General features: G+C 43.2%; 2 protein-coding genes across 2 annotated transcripts in view; one reads left to right on the top strand and one right to left on the bottom strand.

The window, feature by feature from the left end:
• Nucleotides 1-890: 890 nt before the first annotated feature.
• Nucleotides 891-13,015, bottom strand: COQ5 (coenzyme Q5, methyltransferase). Its single transcript, XM_001376716.4, has 7 exons — nucleotides 12,760-13,015; nucleotides 8,758-8,907; nucleotides 6,275-6,496; nucleotides 3,822-3,928; nucleotides 1,984-2,072; nucleotides 1,592-1,703; nucleotides 891-1,498 (listed from the first exon to the last, which is right to left on the bottom strand). Exons 1-7 carry the CDS (start codon nucleotides 12,932-12,934, stop codon nucleotides 1,397-1,399), a joined length of 957 nt encoding a protein of 318 aa, XP_001376753.1. The 5' UTR covers nucleotides 12,935-13,015; the 3' UTR covers nucleotides 891-1,396.
• A 10,251-nt stretch (nucleotides 13,016-23,266) lies between these two features.
• Nucleotides 23,267-25,492, top strand: part of RNF10 (ring finger protein 10) — a 31,688-nt gene continuing 29,462 nt past the window's right edge. Inside the window, exon 1 of the mRNA XM_056821639.1 lies at nucleotides 23,267-24,026. Within this exon, the coding sequence (XP_056677617.1) occupies nucleotides 23,858-24,026 (169 nt within the window). The 5' untranslated portion in view covers nucleotides 23,267-23,857. The remainder of the gene's footprint in view (nucleotides 24,027-25,492) is intronic.

Here is a 25,492-nt window from a genome sequence, read left to right as displayed (position 1 = left end):
GTCTTATTTATTAATTCAATAGTTCTTTCACTTTCAATTTTATTAATTTCTTTCATTTTTAGGATTTCTAATTTAGTTTTTATTTGGGGATTTTTAATTTGTTCTCTTTCTAGTTTTTTAATTTGCATGCCCAATTCATTTGATCTCTTCCCTCCCTGATTTGGTAATATATGCACCCTGGGATATAAATTTCCCCAAGTACTGCTTTGGCTACATCCCATAAATTTTGATATGATGTCTCCTCATTGTAATTCTCTTCAATGAAATTGTTTCTATGATTTGTTCTTTAACCAAGCAATTTTGGAGATTATTATTTAATTTCCAATGAATTTTTGATATGCCTCTCCATGTACACTTACTAATTATTTTTATTGCATTTTGATCTGAAAAGGTTGCATTTGTTATTTCTGCTTTTTTGCATTTGTTTACAATGTTTTTATGCCCCAGTACATGGTCAATCTTTGTGAATGTATCATGTGCTGCTAAAAGAAGGTGTATTCCTTTTTGTCCCTATTTATTTTTCTCCACATATCTATTAACTCTAATTTTCCTAAGATTTCATTCACATCTCTTACCTCTTTCTTATTTATTTTTTGGTTTGATTTATCTAGATCTGATAGAGGAAGGTTCAGGTCTCCCACTAGTATAGTTTTACTATCTGTTTCCTCCTTAAGCTCCAATAGTTTCTCCTTTAAAAATTTGAATACTATACCATTTGGTGCACACATGTTGAGTACTGATATTTCCTCATTGTCTATGTTGCCTTTTATCAGGATGTAATTACCTTCCCTATTTCTTTTAATCAGATCAGCATGGAGTTAGGCAAAGATCTAAGCTCTGCTGTACCCTGTGAAATGTCAAAGGAACAGCAGAGAAGGACAGTAGAGAAATCAGACACAAGAAGTCAACTTGTTTAATAAGCTGTCCATAGTCACACCTAAGTCCAACAGCTGTCAGCCCACCTAGGCAGAATACCCAGTTCTAGGAGTAAAGAGTGATCTGATGTGTGTCCTCAGGAGGAGTTTCCTCCTTTCCACTTGCTTACAGGGGTCCATTTATTTCCCTTTTGGTATGGATGACATGGTGGGGAGGCAGAGGCCATGAAAATTGTTCCAATCTGAGTTTCTGTGCTCATTTCCTCCCAAACACACATTGCACATCCAAGAAAAACCAGCAAAAGGCATTACATGGAAAATGAATCAAACATCACCCCTGGGAAAAGGTCCCAGGAAGCACCAGCTGAGCATTAGAGAAGTGATGTGGCTTCTTCTGGTAACTGAGGATGGTCAGTCATTTCAGCCCCTACCTCCCAAGCCCGGAGCTCTAAAAGGGAGCCGCAGAGGTCCTCCAGACCTTTCCACTTGGACTACATAGTGATGGGTGCACTGTGCTGGAGTCAGAGCTTGAAGCCTGAATGTATGGCCACGATACCTGTTGTGAGGCTCTCATAGGTCACCTTCTGAAAGCCAGCATCTTCAATCATCTCTTTGAATTCTTCCTAAAATGCAAGAGAAAGGGAAGTAGAGAAGGCCTGGAATTCGGCTTTCTTCAAAGACATCTCTGCTTTTTATGGGAAGTTAGGGCTACTCACTTGTGGTGGGAAACGTCGGATGCTCTCCACAAGGTACTGGTAAGACTTCCAGTCTCCAGCAATGACTTCTCCCATTACTGGAATAACCTGGAAGCTGTACAGGTCATAGAGCCTGAACAGGAAGGCAAATGGCAAAGGTTGAAAAGAGCCCCCCAACTCCCTACTTCTACAGGGTCTAAGGGTTCTGTCTGCTATTACTGTCCTGCTCTCAAAGGGCTCTGGACCAAAAATGAGCTAAGAGGTTGGCCAGCTCAGAGAGACTTTGCCTGTCATGCCAGGGACAGGATGCAGAAGAGATAGAGACACCTGGGCAATTGATCCCTCCCTTAACCAGCATTTCCCAAGGGCCTACTATGTCCTAAAACCCAGCCGAAGGAGTAGATGCTTCCTACCTGGAAATAAGGGGGTTGTTCACTTGGCTAAACTCCAGGCAGAGAAACCTTCCTCCTGGTTTCAGGACCCGATAGGCTTCCTGAAGTGCCTGAGAAAGACAAGAAAACAATAGGACCTTTTTCAGGGGAGGCCAAAGGTAAAGTTCCTCCACTATGCATCCAAGAGAGAGGGAAAAAGTGCTCCTCCCTCGGATGCTCAGTTGCTTCCTGAGACAGAGGGCAGGATAAACAGGTGGGTTTAAAACACAATCCTGTACCTCCAAGCTGAGAGTGACCCTGGAGATGCTCCAAGATTCTTTGAGTCTACACAAGGACCAAATCATCCTCCTGGACCTGGGAGAAGGATGGTTCTAGTTTTGGAGTAAAGATGGTGATGAAGCTGCTGGGATCATTTACAAATCCCTGGGTCAGCAAAACTGAAATTCCTAAAGTGAAGTAGATGTCAAAAGTTCTGAACCAACACTGCACGTTATAAAATGACCCAGGCTTTACTGTCGGGTGGGACATGACTAACCCCTCCTCAAGCTTGGCTGAGAACCTAGGGAGGGGCCAGGGCTCTTGAGGTCTTTCCAGCTTGATGAAACCTGTCAGAGCTTGTGTGTGTGGCTGGTTTGGCTATAGGAGAAAGGCCAAAGGAAACCTCTATTCTATAGTGAAATATCAAAGGTCTCACCTGTCACATAACCCCAACAATTTGACCCTTCCACCTGGGAATTAAGTAAATATGACTACTGCTAAAGCATTTTTTTTTTTTAACTAGGGGCAAGCTCAGTGGATGAAAGGGTAGGCCTGGAGATGGGAGGTCCTGTGCTTCTTAGCTGTGTGACCCTGGGCATGTCACTTAACCCTAATTGTCTAGCTCTCACCACTCTTCTTCCTTGGAATAGAGAGTATTAATACTGAGATGGAAGGTGAGGGCATTAAAAAAAAACTGTACTAAAAACTGAAAATGTGGGGGTGCCACCTATTGAGGAATAGCTAAACAAAATATGACATATAAATGTATGAAATATTGTGCCACAAGAAATAGTGGAATGGAAGTTTCAAAAGCAAATAAGACACGTATGAACTTATGCAGTGACATGAGCAGAATCAGGAAAATAATCTACATGGTAATAGCAATATTGTAAAGATAAGTGACTGTGAAAGACTGAGGAGGTACTGATCAATGTAATGACCAAGCAAGATTCCAGAGGCCCAAGGCCAAAGCATGTTCCCTACTTCCCAAATACAGAAAGAAATAGGCATTTTTGGAATACAGTCTAATGCAGGGAAATTGACTGTGCGTGTGTACTGGTTATAAAGTGTTCTGTTCTGGCTTCAGATTTTACTTGATTGGGGGGAAGGAAAAATGTTATTTTTTTTTAAATTTAGAACTTATGATACAGGAATTCAATGGCTAATCTTCCTTTCATTTCCCATTTCAGTGCATAAACTCCAGGGTACTAGAGAAAATAGTCTGACATCAAGGGACTTGGGAAGTTTTGCTTTGGGCAAAATATCAATGTAAATCAATCAACATCCAGAGTGCTGAGCTCTGCGTATAGCCCTATCCTTCTAGGAGCTTAATGCTAAATGGGTGAATGAGTCACCAACAAAGGCAGCTGTAACACATTACAGGCTGATAAGTGGAAGATAACATTGTGTGAGAAAGAGTTTGTATCTGAAGACTACAGATTTAAATAGTGAAGAACTATAATCTATGCCTGAAAGGGGCACCCCAACCTAAAATCTGGGCCCCAAGAGCTGTTTGCTTGTTTTTCCTACCCACTAATTAAGTCTGCCTCTCAAGTGTCACCCAGTGAGCAGCACAGGACCCAAGCATCCCTCTGGCTCACCCGGTCGATGTGTGTGACATTTCGGATCCCAAAGGCAATGGTGTAAATGTCAAACTTGTCATCGTCAAAGGGAAGCTCCTCAGCATCACCCACTACCCAAGCCAGGCCTGAAAGAGAACAACATGTGAGCTGGGTCCCCACGCCAGAAGCAGAACCCTCTGTGCTCAGAGCTGACTTTGCCCTTAAGGACTATAGTGGAACCCAGAGCACAACAATCCACCTTGGATTTTGTATGTTGGATTCATTCATGAAATAAACATTAAGGGTCTGCCTGATGTGGGCAGATTCTCAGGTTGGGAAGGAGCTGACGCCCATCTAAATTCCAAATGGTCCCAAAGTCTCCTACCTCCTTGAGGCAGCCAGTTCCATTTTGGATAGCTCCAACTGTTAGGAATTTTTCTTTTATTAAAGCTACATCTGCCTCTTTGCCATTTTCACCCACTGCTAGATCCTAAGACCACACATTGCTAGAAAGGAAATCTGAGGCTGTTTACTCTAATTCCTTCATTTTACAGGTGAGGAAACTATCATGTGACCACGCTGGAGGGCACTCTCAGAGGTGACAGTTGAACTAAGGTCTTGTGACTCTAGAGCAGAACTCTTCCAACCATACAACACTGTGCCTCCTTCTGTCCTCAGTGGTCAAATCCTCCTGCATGTTATTCCTTCTCTTAGCTCCGACTCCCAGTTAAACGTCGCCCCATCTCCTTTCAGTTACTGTTACGCTCTATGATCTTTAGGTCTTTTACCATTCTGCTTGGCCCCCATGGACATGACAAGCAATGCTAAAAAGTGGTCCTCCAGATGTGCTCCATGAAGGCAGCTCTATTGCCAGACCCTAATGACTCTACTTTTAATGCAGCCCAAGATCACACACTCTCTTCTGGAGGCCATATTACCAAGTTGATTCAAACAGAGATTAAGAGTCTTTAGAGCCCAGAGCTGCACACTGAAAAAGACAGGTTAGGAAAACAGAATCCTGCAGGCCATCATGGTATTCCTCTTCTAGTTAGGGACTAAGATAAAAACACAGATCACCACCACATACAACCCCAAATCACCATGGACTTATTCCAATTCCAGCTGACTCGAAAATCCCCAAACCCGGAGATCTAACCAGGAAACATCAGGCTTGCCCTCTGCTGAGCAGTGCCCAGAGCAAATGACCATGTTTCAATATTATGAAACATGTATTGTGCTGAAAACTTTTTTAACAAACTTGCAAAACACAGAACAAAGAGATGCTACCATGGACAGATATAGTTCTCCATATCCTTCATAAAAAAAAAATTTCTATTCTATGCTCCTATCTCCTCCCTGCTTTATTTGAATTGGACTTATTTTTGGCAAAGAATCTATGTATTTATAAGATGGAATATGGGCAAAGGAAAAAGGTGAAAAGGGAGCTATGTGGCACAGTGGACAGAGCTCTAGACTTGGGAGTCTCGACTTGGGAAGGCAAGTCCCTTCACCTCCACTGCCTAGCCGTTTCTTCACATCTGTAAAAAGGGGACAATAGCATCTACCTCCAATTAGATAATAGTTGTAAAAGTACTTTGAAAACCTTAAAATGCTATAGCTACAATTAAACAGTAGGGCGTAGCAATTTTAAATCAGTCTCTGACATTGTGATTCAGAGACCACCCATACTGCATACCCCACACAAGTAAATCTATACAGCCTCAGAGTTCATCATTAGAGTCCCATCGATTTGCATATAAGGAAAATGAGGCACAGGAAGCAGATATGACTTAGCCAGGCTCATACGGTGACCTCATTGGTGGGCAAGGCAAGACTAGAACCCCGATCACTGGACTCCCAGTCATACCGCAGGAAAGTGCCCTAGGTCTGTGGGATGTACCTTTTGTTTCCTGAGGCTGGCCACTTAGGAGCTAAGTCCAAAGTACAGAGCTTCACAGGGGGCCATATTCGGCTAGCCTCCTCCTCTAGATACTCCAAAGCTATGTTCCCGAGATGAAGTAACAGTCATCATTTCGGCACTCTTGACACCAGGAAGGTAGAAGTGCAGGAGCCTCATTCCTTATGCAGGGACTCCACAGAGGAGGAAAACACAGTGCCTTTGTCTAAATACACTAGCAACTGTGACTGGCCATCTTCTGAACGATGTTGAAGGGTAACAAAAGAATCCTTCATCCTTGGGACTAAGTGGGCTGATACTGAGACAAGCGGGTGGCCCAGGGCTTGGGAAAGCAGTTCCTGCTGGGGGTGGTAGGAGGAGAAAGAAGGACTGAGATAAACAAAAAGCAAAGGCAAATACAGAAGGGAAAGGCCCTTCTCTGGCTTTACAGAGCCAGGGACTCTATTTCACCTATGAGTCTTGCCTGTAAGAACTCCCCAGTGAATCTAAAATGCAACACATTCTAATCCTTTAATGAAATTCCCAGAGTTCTCCCTTCCCCAAATTCCCTTGGTCTACGTCCTGCAGGACCTACCTTTTTTGTGGCCTAACGTCTTTGCTTTCTGCTTGCCAACCTTGAGCATTTCTTTGTTAATGTCACAGACTACCACATGGGATTCCTCCGAGGGACCCTGGCCATTCTGGTACCACTTGGAAATTTCATCCCATGATAAGTTTTGCCGGGATTTCACCTCCCTCTGTCTCTGCCTCTGGTTCTGAGCCTTGACGTAATTAATGAATCGGAAGGCAATGTCTCCTGTAAAACCAAACAAAAGGAGATGCATCACAGTGCTCTCTGAATGGAACGGACTACTCCAAAGGGTGAGAGTTGAAGGGCTATGGAAGCTTAAGTCCCTCTCCACCCCAAAATAATATCTTAATCTATAAATCACTTTCTTCAGGTCAGAGATTAATTCATCTGGTGCCAACTATGGTATTTTAGAAAACCATCAATATATAAACTGGCATATTTAACACCAACCTCCTGGATAAACTAGTGGTAAAAATGCCAACAATCTTTAGAGGAAATGGGGCATAATGGATACAGTGCTGGAGTCAGGAAGACCTGAATTTGAATCCTGTTTTAAACCCTTATTGGCCATGTGATTGTGGACAACCTACCCAGATATCTCCTCAGCAAAATGAAGATAATGTTATCCCTAGCACTCACCCCTCGGGGCGGTTCTAAGGAGCTAAAGAGATAATGTAAATAAGATACTTTGTAAAACTTAAAAGGAGGTTTTCAAATCAGGCTGCCTCATCCCTCTCCTACCAGAACACTGGACTCTGTCCCTGGAACCACCTTGGGCTTTGACAGGAAAACCCAGAAGTGCTGAATAAACACATTTGATCATTTCTCTGTTCATATTAGCTAAAATGATGAGGATGAGAAGGACAAGAGGAGGATAAGTTTTGTTTTTTTAAACCCTTACCTTCCGTCTTGGAATCAATATATTGTGTATTGGCTCTAAGGCAGAAGAGTGGTAAGGGCTAGGCAATGGGGGTCAAGTGACTTGCCCAGGGCCACACAGTTGGGAAGTGTCTGAGGTCAGATTTGAACCCAGGACTCAATCTGCTGAGCTACCCAGCTTCCCCCAGGATGATAGCTTTTTAAGATTTATGAAGTCCCTATTCTCCTGAAAGGCATCTTAGAGGCCCAGCTCTCAGGTACAAGTATCCTAATTTTCCCAAAAGTACTATATTAGCTAATGGATACTTTTATCCATTATAAGATATACAAGATGAGGATAAAAGACTTTTAGAATAATTGGCTGCATCAGAAAACCTGGGAAGATAATACAATATGATAATAATACGTCATACAATATCTTGCCTATAACATGTGCTTAGCAAAGACTTCTGAGTTGTGTTGATAATTTAGAAGAGGTATGATCTTAGTGGCACAGATTACAGGAAAAGCCATCAGTCAAGGCTTCTCCTTATGTCATATGAATATACCCAATGATGAAGACAAAATCATCTAATGGCCAATAATCTGGTAATAAGGCTCACTAAGCTTGGCTAGTCTAACCCTTATAAATTAATCATTGGGTCAATATCTGGAGCCTTTCTAACTTTGTAGGATTAGCCCAAGTCATGCTTTTCCTTGTTGGCATGTCCTCTGAGAAGTTAAACCCACCATGAGGCCACTAGGGGGTGATGATGACAAAAAGCATTCTCTAGCTATAGAAAGTGCCTAATGGCTTACCAAAAAAAAAAGGAGGTCCAGAGAACTTAACCTGCTCACCCAAGGCCACAAATATAGAAGCCTCGTATCCAAATCTGCCTTTTTACTATACTATAATGGCCAAGGGTGAAGAAGAAAAAAAATCACAAGCAAACTTGCATTGGAAGATTAAGCAGAACAATTAGAAACAGTCTGAAAGCTGCACAAAAATAAAAACTGCCATTTAATACTGTAATTGTCACCACCAAAATTTCTCCAAGCAATAAAGTCAGATTTAAGTTATTTTAAGATAAAGCTTTAAAGGGGGCAGCTGGGTAGCTCAGTGGATTGAGAGTTAGGCCTAGAGATGGGAAGTCCTAGGTTCAAATCTGGCCTCAGACACTTCCCAGCTGTGTGACCCTGGGCAAGTCACTTAACCCCCATTGCCTAGCCCTTACCACTCTTCTGCCTTGGAGCCAATACACGGTATTGACTCCAAGACGGAAGGTAAGAGTTTAAAAAAAAAAGATAAAGCTTTAAGTTAAGCCTCGCCAAGCTCATTGGTGTGGACCTAAACCATACCACTCAACTACAACACTTATAAAATATAAGGCCTCATGCAAGAGGTTTTTTATAGGCTGGAGCAGAAAAATGAAGGTGTTTAAAGTCTCTGCTCTTAGAAAGCTTATAATCTGAAGGCAAAGAACAGTAATGGCATATATTCCATTTCTATGGAGCATCAGGCTTTCTATTTCTATCTGTGGCCTAACAAAGGATGAATGAGGCTACTCCAAAAGGAACTGACTCACTACTGTGACCAAGAATCATCAAGGTATAAAACAAAACCCTACCTGTACCTCCAGCCACATCAAGAAGTTTGGTCCCCGGGAAAGGGTGCATCTTCTCTAACAGCAAATCCTTCCAAATCCGGTGGATCCCCAGACTCATTGAGTCATTCATCACGTCGTATTTTTTGGCCACACTTTCAAAAACCTGGTAGACTAAAAAAACACCCCATCATGAGTATGTTACTGAGTGGCAATTATTTTCGAAATGTTTTTTTTTCCCCCCAGGAAAAGGATGTAGGTAAGACCATCTGTCTCTGGACACTTCTCAATCTGGTACGACTATGCTTTGTGTGTTTCCTCCCAGCTTCTCCCACTGCCAACTATTAACCAAAAATGTTCTTTTTGGACCCGAGATTTCAGGGCATTCCTACTGAGGAATTCTACCAAGGCAGACCTGTACCTGCTCTTACCTTTCCTCATATGCCGCCTCGTTTGTAAAGGAGCCCCCCCAAATGGTTCTCTCTCTTTCATATGAACAAAGACCTTTATGCTCCACTGCCTCGATTAAATTCAATTTATGAATAAGTCAAGCTATCACCCTCTGACGTCAGGATGAACAAAAATACACTTTTACTGTGAATTGACATTATCCTTGTTGGAGACAGTCACAGAATTTTGGAGAATTTTAGATCTAGAGCTACCCATACCTGAAAAGCAATCCCTACCACCAGACACCTGATAAGTGGTTATCTAGCATCTGCTTGGAGACCTCTAATGAACAACATACTCCCTCCAAAGCCAGCTCACTGGGTAATTCCAAATGTTAGGAAGCTTTTTCAGCCATCCCAGCCTAAATTTAGGCTAATCTCTCTTCTTCATGATAACCTTTCAAGTCACTGGGTCCTTCCAATCTCCTTTATTGGTACACAAGTTTCATAAGGCCAGGGACCATTATATATATATATATATCTTTTCTTTCCTTTAATCCTTTGCAAAATACCATAGGAGCAAAATAAATGTTCTTAAATGAACAGCCTTGGGATAAGGCTATTTTTTATTCTGCTATATTTTAAAACACAAACTTAAGAAACTTTGACACAAGGAATCAGACCCCAGTTGACAATTTTTACCTGACTTTCACTAGTGGGCTGCTGGTGAATATCCTACATTTTTTACTTTTCTTTAAGTACATTAAACCTTTCAACAGTTTTATATCAGGCCTTTACTTAATAGCTCTCATGGATCAGCTTTTCATTAAATGCAATCTGCTCATATTGTTTCCCTTTTTACATGAAATATAGGGAGAAGAGGTCAGTTGCAGCTCCTGAATTCATGCTACTTAATGCTGCAGCAGCAGGGAAAACTACCCTGGATTTCTAGTTAGGAAGTTCTGGATTCAAATCACCTCACTGACAATTAGTAGCTGTGTTACCTTAGGGAAATCACTTTATTTCACTGATGCCTAATTTCCTTCTCTGTAAAATGGGGAGAACATCAGTATAATAATTTGGTGACAGACTGTAGGTCTCCTGTCCAAGGACCACCATCAGCCCAGCAAAGGTCAGAAAGGATCATTAGTGTGGCTGCTGGATGACGCTGGACTTAGCAGTTCCTAATATCTCTATTGATAAAAGTAGTGATGGGCAAAATCAAAGATGCTTGCTATGCTTTGCAATTCAGTGCACAATACTGTAACAGGGCAAAACACAACAGTGGCAGTGGCCTGAGGGTTATATTTAAGTATGAAGAGGCAAGGCCAGTATGGCTACCAGGTTAAGAGCCAAGGTGATCTGTGAAACATAGAATGAGGATAATAATATTTCAAGGATCCAAGATGTCCTAGGTATAATACAAATAACAATAATAACAATCAACACCAACAAAAACATTTGGAAAACCTACTGTATCATAGATTAGAATGGGAAAAGGCCTTAGGGAATCACCTAGTCCAGGAGTCCTTAATCTGAGATGCATGAATTTATTTTTAAAAAAATTAATAATACTATTCAATATTATTTTCCTTTATAATCCTATCTGTTTTCTTTTACACACTTAAAAACAGGATTCTAAGAAGAGGTCCACCCACTTTACCCAGTTGCCAAAGGGGTCCCGGATACCAAGAATTCAAAGAACTCCTGAATAAGTCCAATCCATTCATTTTTGCTGATGAACGAAGTCTGGCATTTGATGACTCATCCAAAGACATATAATTAAGGAGTGACTGACCTGGGAATAGAATCCAGGTCCTCTGACAAATCCTGGGTTCTTCCTAATACCTCTGGCCCCTCAGATTGAATACTCTATAAAATTATAAGCTTGACTACTAGAAAGCTCTAAGATTTCTTCCAGCTCTGGAATTCTGCTTCCAGAGCTGGTATTTGGGAGGCTTTCAGGAAAGGTAGAGAAACTAGAAGCTGTGGGCATGCTTCCCCTCTCTGGGACTCAGTAAGGAGACAATGCACATAGAAGCACTTTGTAAACTTCGGATCTCTATATCCATGTCCTTTGTTAGTTTCTCTGTAAAAGGGCTCTGTGATTTAGAGCAGAAAGGGACCTCAGGAGTAATCTAGTTCAGCCCTCCATCTTCCTCACATGGAGAAGGGTAGCAACATGCCCAAGGTCACCTTGCATAGAGTAAGTGACAGTGATTATATCAGAAGCCTGATGGTCTAACTGCAAATTCAGCATTCTTTCCATTGTACTAGACAGCCTGTTGGATTAGATAGCTCTACAAAGTCCTTTCTCATTTTAAATCCTTGATTGCTTGGCCTGTACCACTCCCCTACTGTCTAGGGAGGGATCCTTTGCCTTCTTTCCCTTTCCAATCCTTTTATAGCTGTAGTCAGGCTCCAAGAAGACAAAACCTAACAAGAATGTGCTCAGAGCCACAGGCCCTCAATACTAGCATCCTGGTCCCTATAGCCTTTACCCCAGGCCTCTCCGAATCTTTAAGAGTCCTTGACCCCCTTGATCCAGACTCATCTCTTCAGAACCCTTAGACCCTTTATCCTCTCTCCTTGTAGCCCTTGCTCCATTCTCCAATCATTCAGACCTCTCACTTCATTCTATTAGAACTCTTCCTCAGACCAGTAAGACCCTTTACTCTGTCTTCTTGGTCCCTCATTCCAAACAGTTTGGTTCCCTCAGCCCATTCTCTCAGATCCCTTCAACTACTTAAACTCTTTATTCTCTCTTAGACTGTTCACCCCTGCTCTTCATAACCCCTTAGATCTCTCATGATACTACCTCAGTTTCTTTATCCAATCCAATGAGAAGCAAATGAGATAGCTTTCCTTTGTGACCCTTATAGCACTATAAAAATGCTATTAACACTATAATCTACCTCCAAAGACCCTAAGAAAAACTTAAACCCTTCACGAAGGCCTCTTAGACCCCTTACCCCAGTCTCTTCAATCCTCTCATCCCAAATCTCTTACTCCATCATTATCCCCCCTCCCTAGATCCCTCTTCCCGTTCCCCTCAGATCCCTCACTCCTCACCCTCATATCAAACTTCTCTCTTGTTCCCAGACCCATTCATGCTTCTCTTCATATTCCCCGGGCAGGGTTCCTCAGGTCCTTCCCCCTCAACTGAAACCCCCCTCCCCCAGCTCCTCCCCTTCTCACCAGTCCCCTTCCCTGTCTCTCTGGCCCCTCAGCCCCCTCTCCTCCTTTGGGATCCTGCTCATTCGAATGGATTACTTATATAGCTTAGCACAGTGTTCGGCACATAGGAGAGGCCACACAGATGCTCACTCTCGTGTTTTCTTCCATCCCCACTGCCCTTCGTCTCCCATAGAAGCGCTCCCCCCATTTAAAGTTTTTCCCCATTCCTCACATTAGACAGTACCGATCCTCTAGCCCCTTATTCTCCCTCCCCTTCAGACCTTGGAGTCCCTCCCCAATCCTTCATTTTCCCTTCCCCGCAGTAAGCCCCTTCTCCACCGGCTCAAGACGGAATACCTCCTTAGGTCACGCCCCCATCCCGGGCTACTCCCCTCCCTCAGACTCACTCCTTTCATCAGGCCACGCCCCTCCATTGGGCTCCGCCCCCTCCCTTCTTCACCTTTGTCCCCCTTCTCTTCCTCCGACACCGTTTCAAACCCGAAATGCGTGGCCACCCCTGGCTTGTCGGTAGAGAGCAGCCGGGCTGAGCCCCAACATAACCTCGGACACAGCAGGGCCTGACTCCAGCCCCAGCCGCTTAGCCGCCACAGCGCCCGGCTACTGCGAGCCGCCATAACTACCCAGGGATCGAGACTCCAGGAAGCATGTGAACGTTCGGGCGCCTACAGAGACAGTTGTAACCAATCAGGAAGAACCCCAAGGGCACCTCCCCGGAAACGAAGATCTTGGAAACAGGAAGTATATGCTTAGGGATGACGCTGCTGCTGCTCTTATTCCCCTTGAGAGCGTGGTCCCTCCCCCTCATGGGCCTTCCAGAGGTTTGCACATCTGGATGTTTCTCTCTTCTGCCATCTGCAGGGACGAAGCGGATGTTACCCATCTCATGGTGGGGCAGAGGCAAGAGCGCTTTGACAACTCCACCTAGGCATGGACAAGCCGGCTTCCTAAGCTCCATTTCATTTTATTGCTTCCCTTCTTCGTTCTCATCTTTTATTGTATTGAATTCGGATAGAAGTCGGTGTCCTGAGACAAGCCATGACCCTACTATTGTTCTTCCATATCAGTGCTGGCCCTGGAGTCAGGAAGATCCGAGTTCAAATTTTGCCTCAGACATTTACTGGTTGTATGACGCTGGGCAAATCGCTTCACCTCTGCCTCAGTTTCTCTATCCATAAAATAGAGATAATAATAAAATGCCAACAATAATAATAATGCCTCCCAGGATGGAAGTGAAGGAACAATTTAAATAATATTTGGGAAATGCACTATGCAAAACTTTAAAGTCTTACAAATACTATTATTAATAATGATCTGTTGACTGTCACAGGGATGAAATAACTGATTTTTTGGTAATTAAAAAAAGTTGAGATGTAAATTTATCTTATGGAAGTTTACTATAAGCACCTTCTGGAATAACTCAAGTAGCAGATGTTCCACAGGGTTAATCTTGTCTCAGACACATGATTATGATGGTTTCTTCTGGTTCTTTATATTTTGAAAGCTTTTCATTTGACTTTGTTTGGAGCTCATGAGAATTGGGAAGGCAATAACTATCTATTAAAAACATTGTTCTGGGGCAGTTAGGTAGCACAGAGGATAGAGTATCAGACCTGGAGTTGGAAGGCCTGGTTTAAATCTGGTCTCTGACACTTCCTAGCTATATGAACCTGAGCAAGTCACTTAATCCTGCTTGTTTAGCCTTTGACATTCTACTGTCTTAAAATTAATCCTAAAACAGAAAGTAATGTGTTGTTTTTTTTTAAAGACTAGATTCAAAGTCGGTCTTTCTGATTCCAAGTTTAACATTCTATCCTCTATGCCACCTAATTAGCTGCCTTCAAAAGAAAGAGGGGCAGCTAGGTGGCTCAGTGGATAGAGAACCAGGCCTGGAGTTGGGAGGATTTGAATTCAAATCTGGCCTCAGATACTTCCTAACAGTGTGACCCTGGGCAAGTCACTTAACCCCAATTGCCTAGCCCTTACCAGTCTTCTGCCTTAGAGTTAATACTAAAACAGAAGGTAAGGTTTAAAAAAAAGTTCTTCCATTTTGTATTTAGCTTAAAGAGATACCCCTGTCAAGCTGTGCTTTGAGGAGAGATGATTTGTTGAATTCTCAAGGTTATTTTGGGAGTTTTGTATTTGCAGTTTTGAGATTTGATATGTTAATTTTTAATGGATAGCAAGCTGCCTATGTATATTCTGACCACTTTGATAGTTTCTTCCCAGATGTTTTTTGGTATTATATTTTTGTAATTTGAGATGTTGCACAGCGTCTACCATTACTTTGCAAAATCAGTATCAAGCAATCTGGGCTTCATAAGGATGACCTTTCTGTTATTTCTCGTAGTAATGATCTCATCTTGTATAGACATTATTGTTATTAATGATTTGCTTCTATATAACCTTTTGGGGGCAATATTTTGTAAACATCATCATCACTGGAAGGTCTGGAAGCCATGTAGTTCAACCTATCCCTGCCCAGGAATTCCCACTAAAATAGTTGACTCACCAACAAGCATTTATTAATTCTACTATGTGCCAGGCACTGTGCTAAATTCTAGAGATATGAATAAAAAAAGGCAAAAAACTCTCACATAGCTCACACTGTCATCTGGGAAAACAACATGCAAACAGCCATGAACAGGCTACAAACAGAATAAAGCAAAGATGTTCAACAAGCTGACAAATGGTCAATTATTTTTTTATTTTTTTTAAACCCTTATTCTCTATCTTAGAATAAATAATAGTGATGCATCAGTTTCAAGGCAGAAGAGTAGTAAGGGCTAGGCAATTGGAATTAAGTGACTTGCCCAGGTTCACATAGCTAGTATATAGTTGAGGTCAAATTTGAACCCAGGACCTCCCATCTCCAGACTTGACTATCTATCCACTGAGTCACCTAGCTGCCCCCCAACTAACTTTGCTAAAGACATCCAATGAAGGAGATTTCCTTATTGCCCAAGGCATTGCATTTCACTTTGGAGTATCCCTAGGAACAAGTTTTTGCTTTCATATTGGCAATTTTCTACTGGATTTGTTTTTGCTTCACAATTCCAATTTCAGTGGGTTTACCTAATTGCCTCTTGATGTGTACTTCACCATAAATCATAAAATTGCATACCTTTTAGGAGGCTGATTGGCACTAGTGGTTCCTTTATGGTACTGTATAGTTACTAATTTCCAGCATTGTATTTCTCCTGCCATCTAATTCTATCCTTGTTACACCTTCAAGAACTGCATACGTTTTTTGCCATCAGCTTGTCCAAGGGAAAATTGAGGTTAAGTGACTGTAGTGTTTAGTACAGTGCCTGGTACATAGTAGGTGACTAATAGATGCTTCTTTTTGATAGACTGACTATAGCTGATGAGATCACTCCCCTCACCCCCACCCCATACAATGAGATCAGATTTAGAGCTGGAAGGACTTTAAATTATCCATATCAATCTCTTTATTTTATTTTTGATATAGCTGAAGGTCAGTGAAGGAAAATTATTTGGCTAAAGATATCTAGATAGTATGCAGTAGAGGAGAGTTGAACTACAAATGTATTTCTTTCTTCCTTCCCTCCTTTCTTCCTTCCTTCCTTCCTTCCTTCCTTCCTTCCTTCCTTCCTTCCTTCCTTCCTTCCTTCCTTCCTTCCTTCCTTCCTTCCTTTCTCTCTCTCTTTCTCTCCCTCTCTCTCTCTTTCTCTCCCTCTCTCTCTCTCTCTCTTTCTTTCTTTCTTTCTTTCTTTCTTTCTTTCTTTCTTTCTTTCTTTCTTTCTTTCTTTCTTCCTTCCTTCCTTCCTTCCTTCCTTCCTTCCTTCCTTCCTTCCTTCCTTCCTTCCTTCCTTCCTTCCTTCCTTCCTTTTTCTAGATATATAAACCCTTACTATCTGTCTTAGAATAGATACCAAGTATCAGTTTTGAGGCAGCAGAGGGCTAAGGCAATGGGGGTTAAGTGACTTGCCCAGGATCATACAGCTAGGAAGTGTCCAAGGTTCAATTTGAACACAGGAGAAGACTGCCTGTCTCCAGGCCTGGCTTTCTATCTACTGGGTCACCTAGCTGCTCCTTGTTTACCTACTTTATGAGCTTTCATGAGTGGGCATGGGATGGATATGTGATCTGCTAAGCATTCCCAGGGTATTTTTCCATTTAGCAAGTGAGAACCAGCCAGCACACTCCCCCTACCCCCATCTCCTGCTGCTAGGAGATTGCAGCTTCAGCTCCAGTTGGCACTGTATAGGCGTTTTACTCCCTCCCCCCCCCCCCCCTTCACATTCTGTGTTTATGGAAGGAAGGCTGCAGACCATCTTGAGCAAACGGAGGAAGGGGGTGGTGAGTTTTGCTTGTTTCTCCATGTGTTTCCTTTCTGAGGCTTGTTTTTGATGTATGTATGTTGTAAATGTTTCTCAGAGTTCTTAAAGAAAGCATACAGGACCCCAAGAGCTTAGTGTGAAAGTGGAGAAACTTCTGAAAGACAGTTATGGTCTGTGGTCTGGCCTAATTTGCAGAGACCAGAAATGAGGCAAAAGAAAAGCCAGAGCTGTGACCAGCACTTTTTGCAAGTGGCTGGGAGGGTGAGATGCCCTCATCAGGGGTGCTGCCAAAAGTGGGCTGGGACTCAGGATGAACCCCAGGATCAGGCATATTTTGGGTAGGGCAGGGAATATGCCCAGAATGGTACTCTAAATTGCTCTCTCTTGCCAAGGCTTAATGGCTCATCCCTTTAATGCCTGCTACTGGGAAGACTAAGGCTAGTGGGTTTCTTGAGTGCAGGAGTTCTGAGCTGCAGAGGGTATCGACTGAGTGTCTGCATTAAAGTTGGCCTTAATGAGTTCAGTCCTGAAGAGGAGGAGGAGGGAACCAGCCACCACTGGAAATGAAGCTTCCCTGATGATCACTAGTGGGATGGGGCTAATGGGTGGTGCCTGCACTTCCAGCCTGGACAGGACAAAGAAACCTGATTATTCATAGATGGATGGATGGATGGATGATCAATAGATAAAGGTAGATGGATAGCCCACACTAGGGCAAAAAAGTTCTTATCTTCTTGTTCTGGTTGTGGGTCTAAGTAACATGGAAGGCATTTTTCAAACCATTTTGGAAATGATTTGGGAAAGAATCACTCTACTAAGGTAGGTTTGACTTTTTTGGCAGAGGTGGGGTGGGAGAGAATAATAGAAGGAAATAGTCTTTCATTCCCTCTTTTCAATTCTCTGTCAAAAAGAGAATCCAGGCAAGATGTCCTTTTGTGTGTCTTCTATATCTAATCATAGACTGAAGAATGGGAAAGACTTCAGGGGTTACCTAGTTCAAGCCCCCCCCTTTTTTTACTTTAGAATTTATTTAGAGTTTTATCTTAAATTTATTTTATCTTAGATGAAGATACTGAGCCCTGTTAAGATGATTTTAACATTGTGACTTAAAATCTATTTAATTTGGTCACCAGGAAAAATCCCAAATAATAAAATACCCAAGTGAGCTGGAAATTATGGTGATTTTAATTAATATAGAGAGAAGGAATTAAGGAAAAGAGAGAGAGAGAGAGAGAGAGAGAGAGAGAGAGAGAGAGAGAGAGAGAGAGAGAGAGAGAGAGAGAGAGAGAGAGAGAGAGAGAGAGAGAGAGAGAGGAAAGAGTTAAACTGTTCTGGCTCATGCTGAGCCAGGAGTTAAAGGCCTTGGCCAAAGTGGCCTCCCTGAGCCCAAGGGAAAGGGAGTCAGTCTTATCACTCACCAGGAGACCATCTCAAGGAAGCTGCCTGAGGGAGATCCTCCAGGCTCAGTTCCTCCTCTGAACTGACTTTTAGCTGCTCATATAGACCTCCTTTTAAAGATCTTTTCTCTTGTGTCACCTCCCCTAAATTTTCATGTCTACCAGTCACAGCAGACGCTTTTCTCCAGGACTGCCCATTCTTTAGTTCTCACCTTCTTGGATTAGATTTTCTCCAGGACTGTCCACTCTTTAGTTCTCACCTTCTCTGGTTAGATTATGTCTTTTGAGCTACTTCACACTCCTTTGTTGAGCTCACCTTTTGTGAGTTACTTGACCTTTTTGTATTAGATCTAAAAATAGACAGCTTAAAGTTCTAGCTTCACTATAAGGTGAGAACTAAGTACCTTCATTGTTCAATCAGGAGTTTACAACTTTATCTTCCCCTAAAGTACTGTCTGAGTTGGGTGGAGTAATTTTAAAATTCACAGCCCTATAGAGTGACCTGTTAGGCCCAGGGACCTAGAAGTGTGGGAAGGTGAGATCAGAACTCAAGTCTTCCTGATCCTCTTAGGTCCAAAACTTTAGTCACAAAACCAACCTGCCTCTTAGTCACAAAAGAACAATTTAAAATAGAAATTTGGGGACACTGGACTTTATTGACTATACCTTTCAGATGTGCAATAAGTTTCCACATGATTCTGGATGTAACTACAGGCCCATTCCATTGTACTTTATGACAGAACTGTGTTAAACGGAAATGGGGAAGCACAGTAAGCCTGGGGCAGGTCTTACTGAGTTAGAGAGGTTCTATAGTTCTTGGCAGTTGAATGCATGTTCATCAATAAATAATCAATAAAGAGGGGCCAGCTAGGAAGCTCAGTAGATGGAGAGCCAGGCCTAAAGATGGGAGGTCCTAGATTTAAATCTGGCCTCAGACATTTTTTAGCTGTGTGATCCTGGACAAGTCATTTAACCCCCAATTGCTGCCTTGAAATCAATACGCATTGATTTTTAAGGACACTCTTTTTTTCTAGTTGATAGGGACTTATTGGTGCTAGCGTAGGGGGAGATGGTTCTGGTCACAGATATTTTGTTCAATTGTCTTATTTTGAATTGAGATGTTTTAAGAAATGTTGTTTTTGTTAGATGTCTAATGATGGTTCTCAGAATGTGAGTCATCTTGCTGAAAGTTATAAACACTGCCATGATTAGAAGGAATCATTTATGATATGCCAGTATATACTAGGATGAGATGCCAGTTTCCTCCTCACTATCCAAGTCAGCTAATGGAAGCAGAGAGGTCTTCTTGTTCAGTGGTGTCTGATTCTTTCTGACCTGGGGGGCCATTGAGTTTTTTATTTTGGCAAAGACACCAGAGTAGTCTACCGTTTCCTTCTCCAGTGGATCAGGGCAAATAGAGGTGAAGTGACTTGCCCAGGGACACACAGCCAGGATGTGCTTGAGGTCATATTTGAACCTGGGTCCTGCTGTCTCTAGGCCTGGCATTCTAACCACTGTGCCACCTAGCTGCCCCCTGCTGCATTTCAGTCAGTTTCCTGTAAAATAAAGTGATAGAACTACATGATTTCTAAGTTTCTCTCTAACTTTGTTCTTCTATGCTTTGGTGAATGTAAAATGGGGGGCTTGACTTAAATGATCTCTAAGGACTCTCTTTCCCTTTTGCTCTAATATGCTTGTAATGATTATATTGCTCTTATAACTATATTCATATCTCTCAGAGAATAATGCTACCTTTGCCATCAGACCCGATAGAGCACCAGTTCTCAAAATTTTGATTTTTTTTTTAAACCCTTAATTACCTTCCATCTTAGAATCAATTCTATGTTTTCATTTCAAGGCAGAAGACCGGTAAGGCTTAGGCAATGGGGGTTAAGTGACTTACCCTGGGTCACATAGCTAGGAAGTATCTGAGGCCAGATTTGAGCCATCTAGCTGCCCACTTTTTTAGGCTTAAGATCCTTTTATACTCCCCCCCCCCATTTCTAATACTTTATTTCTATATTTAAAATTTTTATTTATTTATTAATAAAGTATTTATCCAGAGTTACATGATCCATTTTCCCTACCCCATCCTGGATCTGACAAGCAATTCCACTGGGTCATACACATATTATCCTTGATACTCATTTCCATATTATTCACCTTTGTAATAGAGTCATCTTTAAAAAACCCAAACCCCCAAATCCTATACCTATATAAATGTGATAAATTATATGTTTTTCTTCTGCATTTCTACTCCCACAGTTCTTTCTCTAGATGTGGATAGCATTCTTTTTCGTAATTCCCTCAGGATTGTCCAGGAAGATCCTTTTATACTCTTAAAATTATTGAAATTTTACTCCCCCAAGAACTTTCATTTGTTACATTTTGTATAGTTTATTGTATTAGCAATTAAAATCTTAATATTATTTTAGGATAATATTTTACATTTCTAATTATAGGTAATAATAATATTTAACATTCATTTTCTAAAAATTTGAGTTCCAAATTTTCTCCCTCCCTCCTTTCCCCTTCTTTGAGACAGTAAGCAATTTGATCTAGGTTATACATGTTCAGTCATGCAAAATACATTTCCATACTGGTCATGTTGTGGAAGAAGAAATGTCAATATTATTTTGACAATAATTTTGACCTTAAGTCTTGATCAATGATACAAGTAAAACCAAGTTGAAAAGGAATCATGTAACTAAATTAATTTAATTAACTAATTTTAAAAAAGAAATGAAAAAATAATTTTGACCTTAAGGGTCCCCCAAAAGGATTTCAAGGACCCTGACCATAGTTGGACAACTGCTGCGATGGAACACTTGGTTTGATAACTTTTTTTTTACAATATAATTTTTAAAAATGTATTTTTCCATGTTTACATGATTCCTGTTCTCTCCCTCCCCTCTTCCCCCCCCCCCCCCCGGAGCTGAGAAGTAATTCCACTGGGTTATACATGTATGATAACTCTCTTAAATAGTACTGTGTCTTATGCTTATTTGTTGACATCTGTGTATCATTATCTCTAACCATACAAAACAAGTTCTAGGGTAGTAGGGGTTGTGCCTAGATTAAGTGTCAGGCCCAATATCCTCCAGATAGTAGGTGGCTAATAATTTGTTCTTATTGTATTTGGGGTTATCTAGTTATAGGCAACAGGTCTCCAATAGGTAGACAGACCAAATAAATTGATTGCTCAGTTATGGAGAGAAGGTGGAACTTCTGGTGACTGGGAGGCAGCAGCTTGTAGCAGAGATCATTAGAGTTGAAAATGGGAAGTTTGGGAATCAAATCCTGGTTTTCCTGGTGGCCGTTAGGCTTTGGGAAAGTCATTTCCTCTTCATGGATCTCAGTTGACACAAATGAAAAATGGAGGGGTTTAAAGATGATCTTTGACATCCTTTAGGGTCACTGATTTAAAACTAAAAGGGACTTTGGAGGTTATTTAGTCCAACTCCTTTATTTTGACAAAGGAGAACTTACTACCCATGTATTTCCTCTGCAAGTTCTCAAACTTAAGTCCACTGGTGCCAAATCCAATACCCTTTGGCACCTGCTCTAAAGTCCTACTATTGATTTACTTTGACCGATTTTAGATTCTAAAATTCAAGTGGCACAGTTCTATGTTAGGGGCTAAGAGCTCCAAATCAAGGCTGGTGAGAATGGGAAGTAAAGAGGAAGAAACTGTGAAGCAGGCCAACTAGGTGGTTTAGTGGATTGAGAACTGGACCTGAGGGTGGGAGATCCTGGGTTCAAATTTAGTGTCACACACTTCCTAGCTGTGTGATCCTGGGCAATTGGCTGATCTTTTGCCTTAGAACTGAATTGATTTTAAATTAGAAGGTAAGGGTTTAAAAAAACAAACAAAAAAATGAATCCCCAAAGACTGAATCTCCCAGAAATATATACATATATTGTCTCATGTATGGATTTCTCTATATATGCAGATATGTTTATATATATAAAATCCAAAGATAATTGCCAATATAATACCTGGCCCATCCTTAGAGCTTCATGCTTTTTAAATTAAATTTAGTATATAAAAACATATATATTTAAATATGTAACACTGATGGGCATCAACACAAAAGTCTATGTCCAGTGCTGGGCAGGCAGTAGGCACTTAAAATCCTTATGGAATTGGGTAGCCATACACAATATTTATGTAGTAGTAGTAGTAGTAGTCTCCCGGTAACCGAGGATGACGATTGTCTTTGTGCGTTTTTGTGCACAAAGACACTTGTGCATGAAGATTCAAGTGGAAAAGTCGATGCACAGGCACAGACACAGTCCCACTCTCTCGGCGTTGGAAGCCTGGGTCCAGTGGCACGAAGAGTCGTTACACCTGGAGACTTCCTCAGCTGCATTGGATGGCCGTGTTGTCCTTTGTGCTCCAACACGCCCTGAGCACTCCACAGTGCTTTGCTGCATCGCCCTCTCAGCAGTTGAACCTTCTTATTGGTTTCTTCCATCTCTTCAGCCAAAGCAGTCTTCATATGCTGGGTGAGCAAAGCCCTGGTTCACCAGGGGTTGATGACCTGATGGCTACCCTCACAAGGTTTATCTGGCCTGTCGAAGCCATTGCCCAGGCTGTGGCCCCTGCCACATGCTAGCAACTACTGGGAGCCACAAGTGAGAGGTGGGTGTCAGGTGAGGGTCAGAGGCTGGAGAGCTGTCCTAGGAGGGCACGACAAGCCCTCCATACCAAAGATATTACTCCTCCCTGAGGACCCCATACACACGTATAGGTAAATAATGCCTGGCCCAGAATAACAACTTAATCATAAACGCTAATTGAACAGAAACAATTAGATACATATGTGCATGCCCACATGTCTATTATAAGCACATCACCTGGCACACAATGGGAACTTAAATGCTTCTGGAACAGAACATTTACTTCTGGGTACCCATCTATGTAATCACACCCACAGAGGCAATTTACGTCTAGCTATGAAACACACAGAAAACCCCTCTCTTCCCCCGCACCGGGTTCGCAATGCGTTTGTGCACGTGGCCCGTCTTCCTACTGGAGCAGTTCTCCAGCGGTCCACAACACCTGGCATGCCTGGCTGATCTGATCTGGTGCCTCGCGTACTACAACTCCCACAAGGCTGTGCTGTGCGGCTGGTTGATGACCCGAGAAAGGACTGGGAAGTGGGGGGGGTTGTATTTATATAGGAGGCGGCAGGGGAGGGAAAGGAAGCCGGCCTAAAACTACATTTCCCAGGATGCTTCAGGCTCGGCGTCCCCAGTATAAATACTGCATCCGGGTTCTCAGCGGCGCTGTTTGGCGACTCGTCGCCATTCCCGGAGCAGCTCGGCCTCGGCCCCGGCCCTGAGGCGAGGCGAGTCCCCGACCCCCGCCCCGCTGCCCTCTCCCCTGCCCCGCGGCGGGAGAGCGAGAGAGTCCGGCCGGCCGGCGGGCGGGGCTCGCGGTCCCTCCATCTCGCCCCGTCCTCCTTCCCCGTCCTTCTCCTCCCCGTCCTCCCTCTCCCCCCGCTCCGCCCCGCTCCGCCAGGCCCGGCCCGGACGTCCGAGCGCCGCCGCCGGCCTCCTCCGCCAGGCCTGAGCCGCGTCGGGGAGCCCTCAGTGCTCCGCGCCCGTCCTGATTGCGAAGCCGAGGAAGGAAGCAAGGACAATGTCGCCATGAAGGCCGAGAACCGCTGCCGCCGCCCCCGCCGTCCGCCGCCGGCCCCCAACGCCATGAGCCTGGCTCCCCGCCGCGCCCGCTCCGCTCCGATCGAAGCCGCCGCCGTCGCCGCCGCCCCCGCCGCCCTCGCCGCCGCCGCTGCCCTCTTCGCCGCCCTCGCCGCCGCCGAGGCCCCCGTTGATGCCGCACAGCTCGCCCAGCAGCAGCAGCAGCAGCGCCACCCCCGACATGGACAAGACCAGCGGGCCCCCCAGCTCCTCCTCAGCCTCTGGGGGCTGCAGCAGCAAAGGGCAGCAGCCGCCCCGCGCAGCCTCGGCGGGGCCTGCCGGCGAGTCTAAACCCAAGAGCGGTAAGGGGAGGGAACGAGCTAGCTGCAAGGGGCTACCCCAGGGAAAAGGATGGCCATGTGTTCTCTTGCGGCCCTCCTCGGCCTCTGTGGCCTCACCCCCTTTTGAGTGCGGGACCTTGAGCAAGACATTCTGGTTCTCTGGGCTTCAGTGCCTTCCCAGTATTTGTTTTCGATTGGGCCAAATATAAGAGTCTCCTAGGTGGGTTGCCTCAGACACTAGCCGAGTGACCCTGGGCAAGTCATTTAGAACCTCTAATTCCCTTTTTCCTATCCTTAATGTTCTCTGACTAGCTGGGAAAGAATTCTAGATTTGATTTGAAGCCTGAGGCTTTGGGTTCTAATCCAGGCTAGTTTAGAGGCTATAGTGCTGAATTTGGAAGGGAAATTAAGCTACAATCTCTCTTCAGACGTTTAATTGCCTGACCTCTGAATAATTAGGTAAAGACTCCTAGTCTCCTTGTCTTTAAAATGGGAATAATAATAATATTGGCCCTCCAGATGGCTTTCAGGGGATAGAGTTGGACCTAAAGACCAGAAGATCCAAGTTCAAATTTGACCTCAGACACTTCCCAGCTGTGTGACCTGGGTTCAGTCACTTAATCTCTGTTTGCTTTAGTTCTCTGGAGAAGGAAATGACAAAACACTCCAGAGTCTTTGACAAGAAAACTCCCTGGACAGCATTGGTGTGATATGATTCATGAGGATCAGACATGCCTGAAAAGTAACAATAGTACACATCTCTGGGGTCTTTGTGAAGATCTAAAGACAACATTCACCATCTTAAAGCATTATAATAAATGTGAGCTGTTAACAGTTTCTGTCTGCACCTGAGTCCATCAGCTTAGAGTTTCCTGTGAGGAACTTTTTTTGTCATTGCAAATCTATGCCTTTTCTATAGTTAAAATTTGGAGAATCATCTCTCACCTAGCCTGGGAATTTGCCTACCAGGATTAAGCAACCAATGGTGGACTTTAACCTAGGTCCTCCTGTCCTGGAAGGCAGCTTTCTGGCCACCCACCTTACTGCCTTTATTGAAATATCTATCTATATTATTTGTAGTAGTCCTTGTGTGACCTCAAACAAGTCTCTTCCCAAGGCCAGGGTTTACTTTCCTTTTTTTATAAAATCAAGTTGGTAGGACTAAATGGTATTGGATTCCTTTTGGCTTTATCATCTGTGAGCTCGTGACTTGGGAAGGCTGGGGTGAGATGGCAGTTTCACCTCTGAGGAAGGAGGCTGGGTTTGGAGGCTGAGGTCCTGAGCTCCAAGTCACCTCACAGCTGTTGATTTTGGACTGACACTTCTCTGTTCTAGGGCTCAGTTTCCTTCCTAATAAAATGAATGAATTGGACTATATCATTTCAGTGGTCCTTCCCAGCTGTCAAGAGTAGTTAATGAAGGACTGGGCAGGGTCTTTGAGGTGACTAGCTTTGGGTCTGGAGTCCGAGGGTCCAGTCAAAAGCCTG

The sequence above is a fragment of the Monodelphis domestica genome, chromosome 3 (assembly GCF_027887165.1).
Source record: "Monodelphis domestica isolate mMonDom1 chromosome 3, mMonDom1.pri, whole genome shotgun sequence".
In the NCBI taxonomy this organism is placed as follows: domain Eukaryota; kingdom Metazoa; phylum Chordata; class Mammalia; order Didelphimorphia; family Didelphidae; genus Monodelphis; species Monodelphis domestica.
Note: the sequence above shows the minus strand (reverse complement) of the source record. Positions and strands in the feature narration are given on the sequence as shown.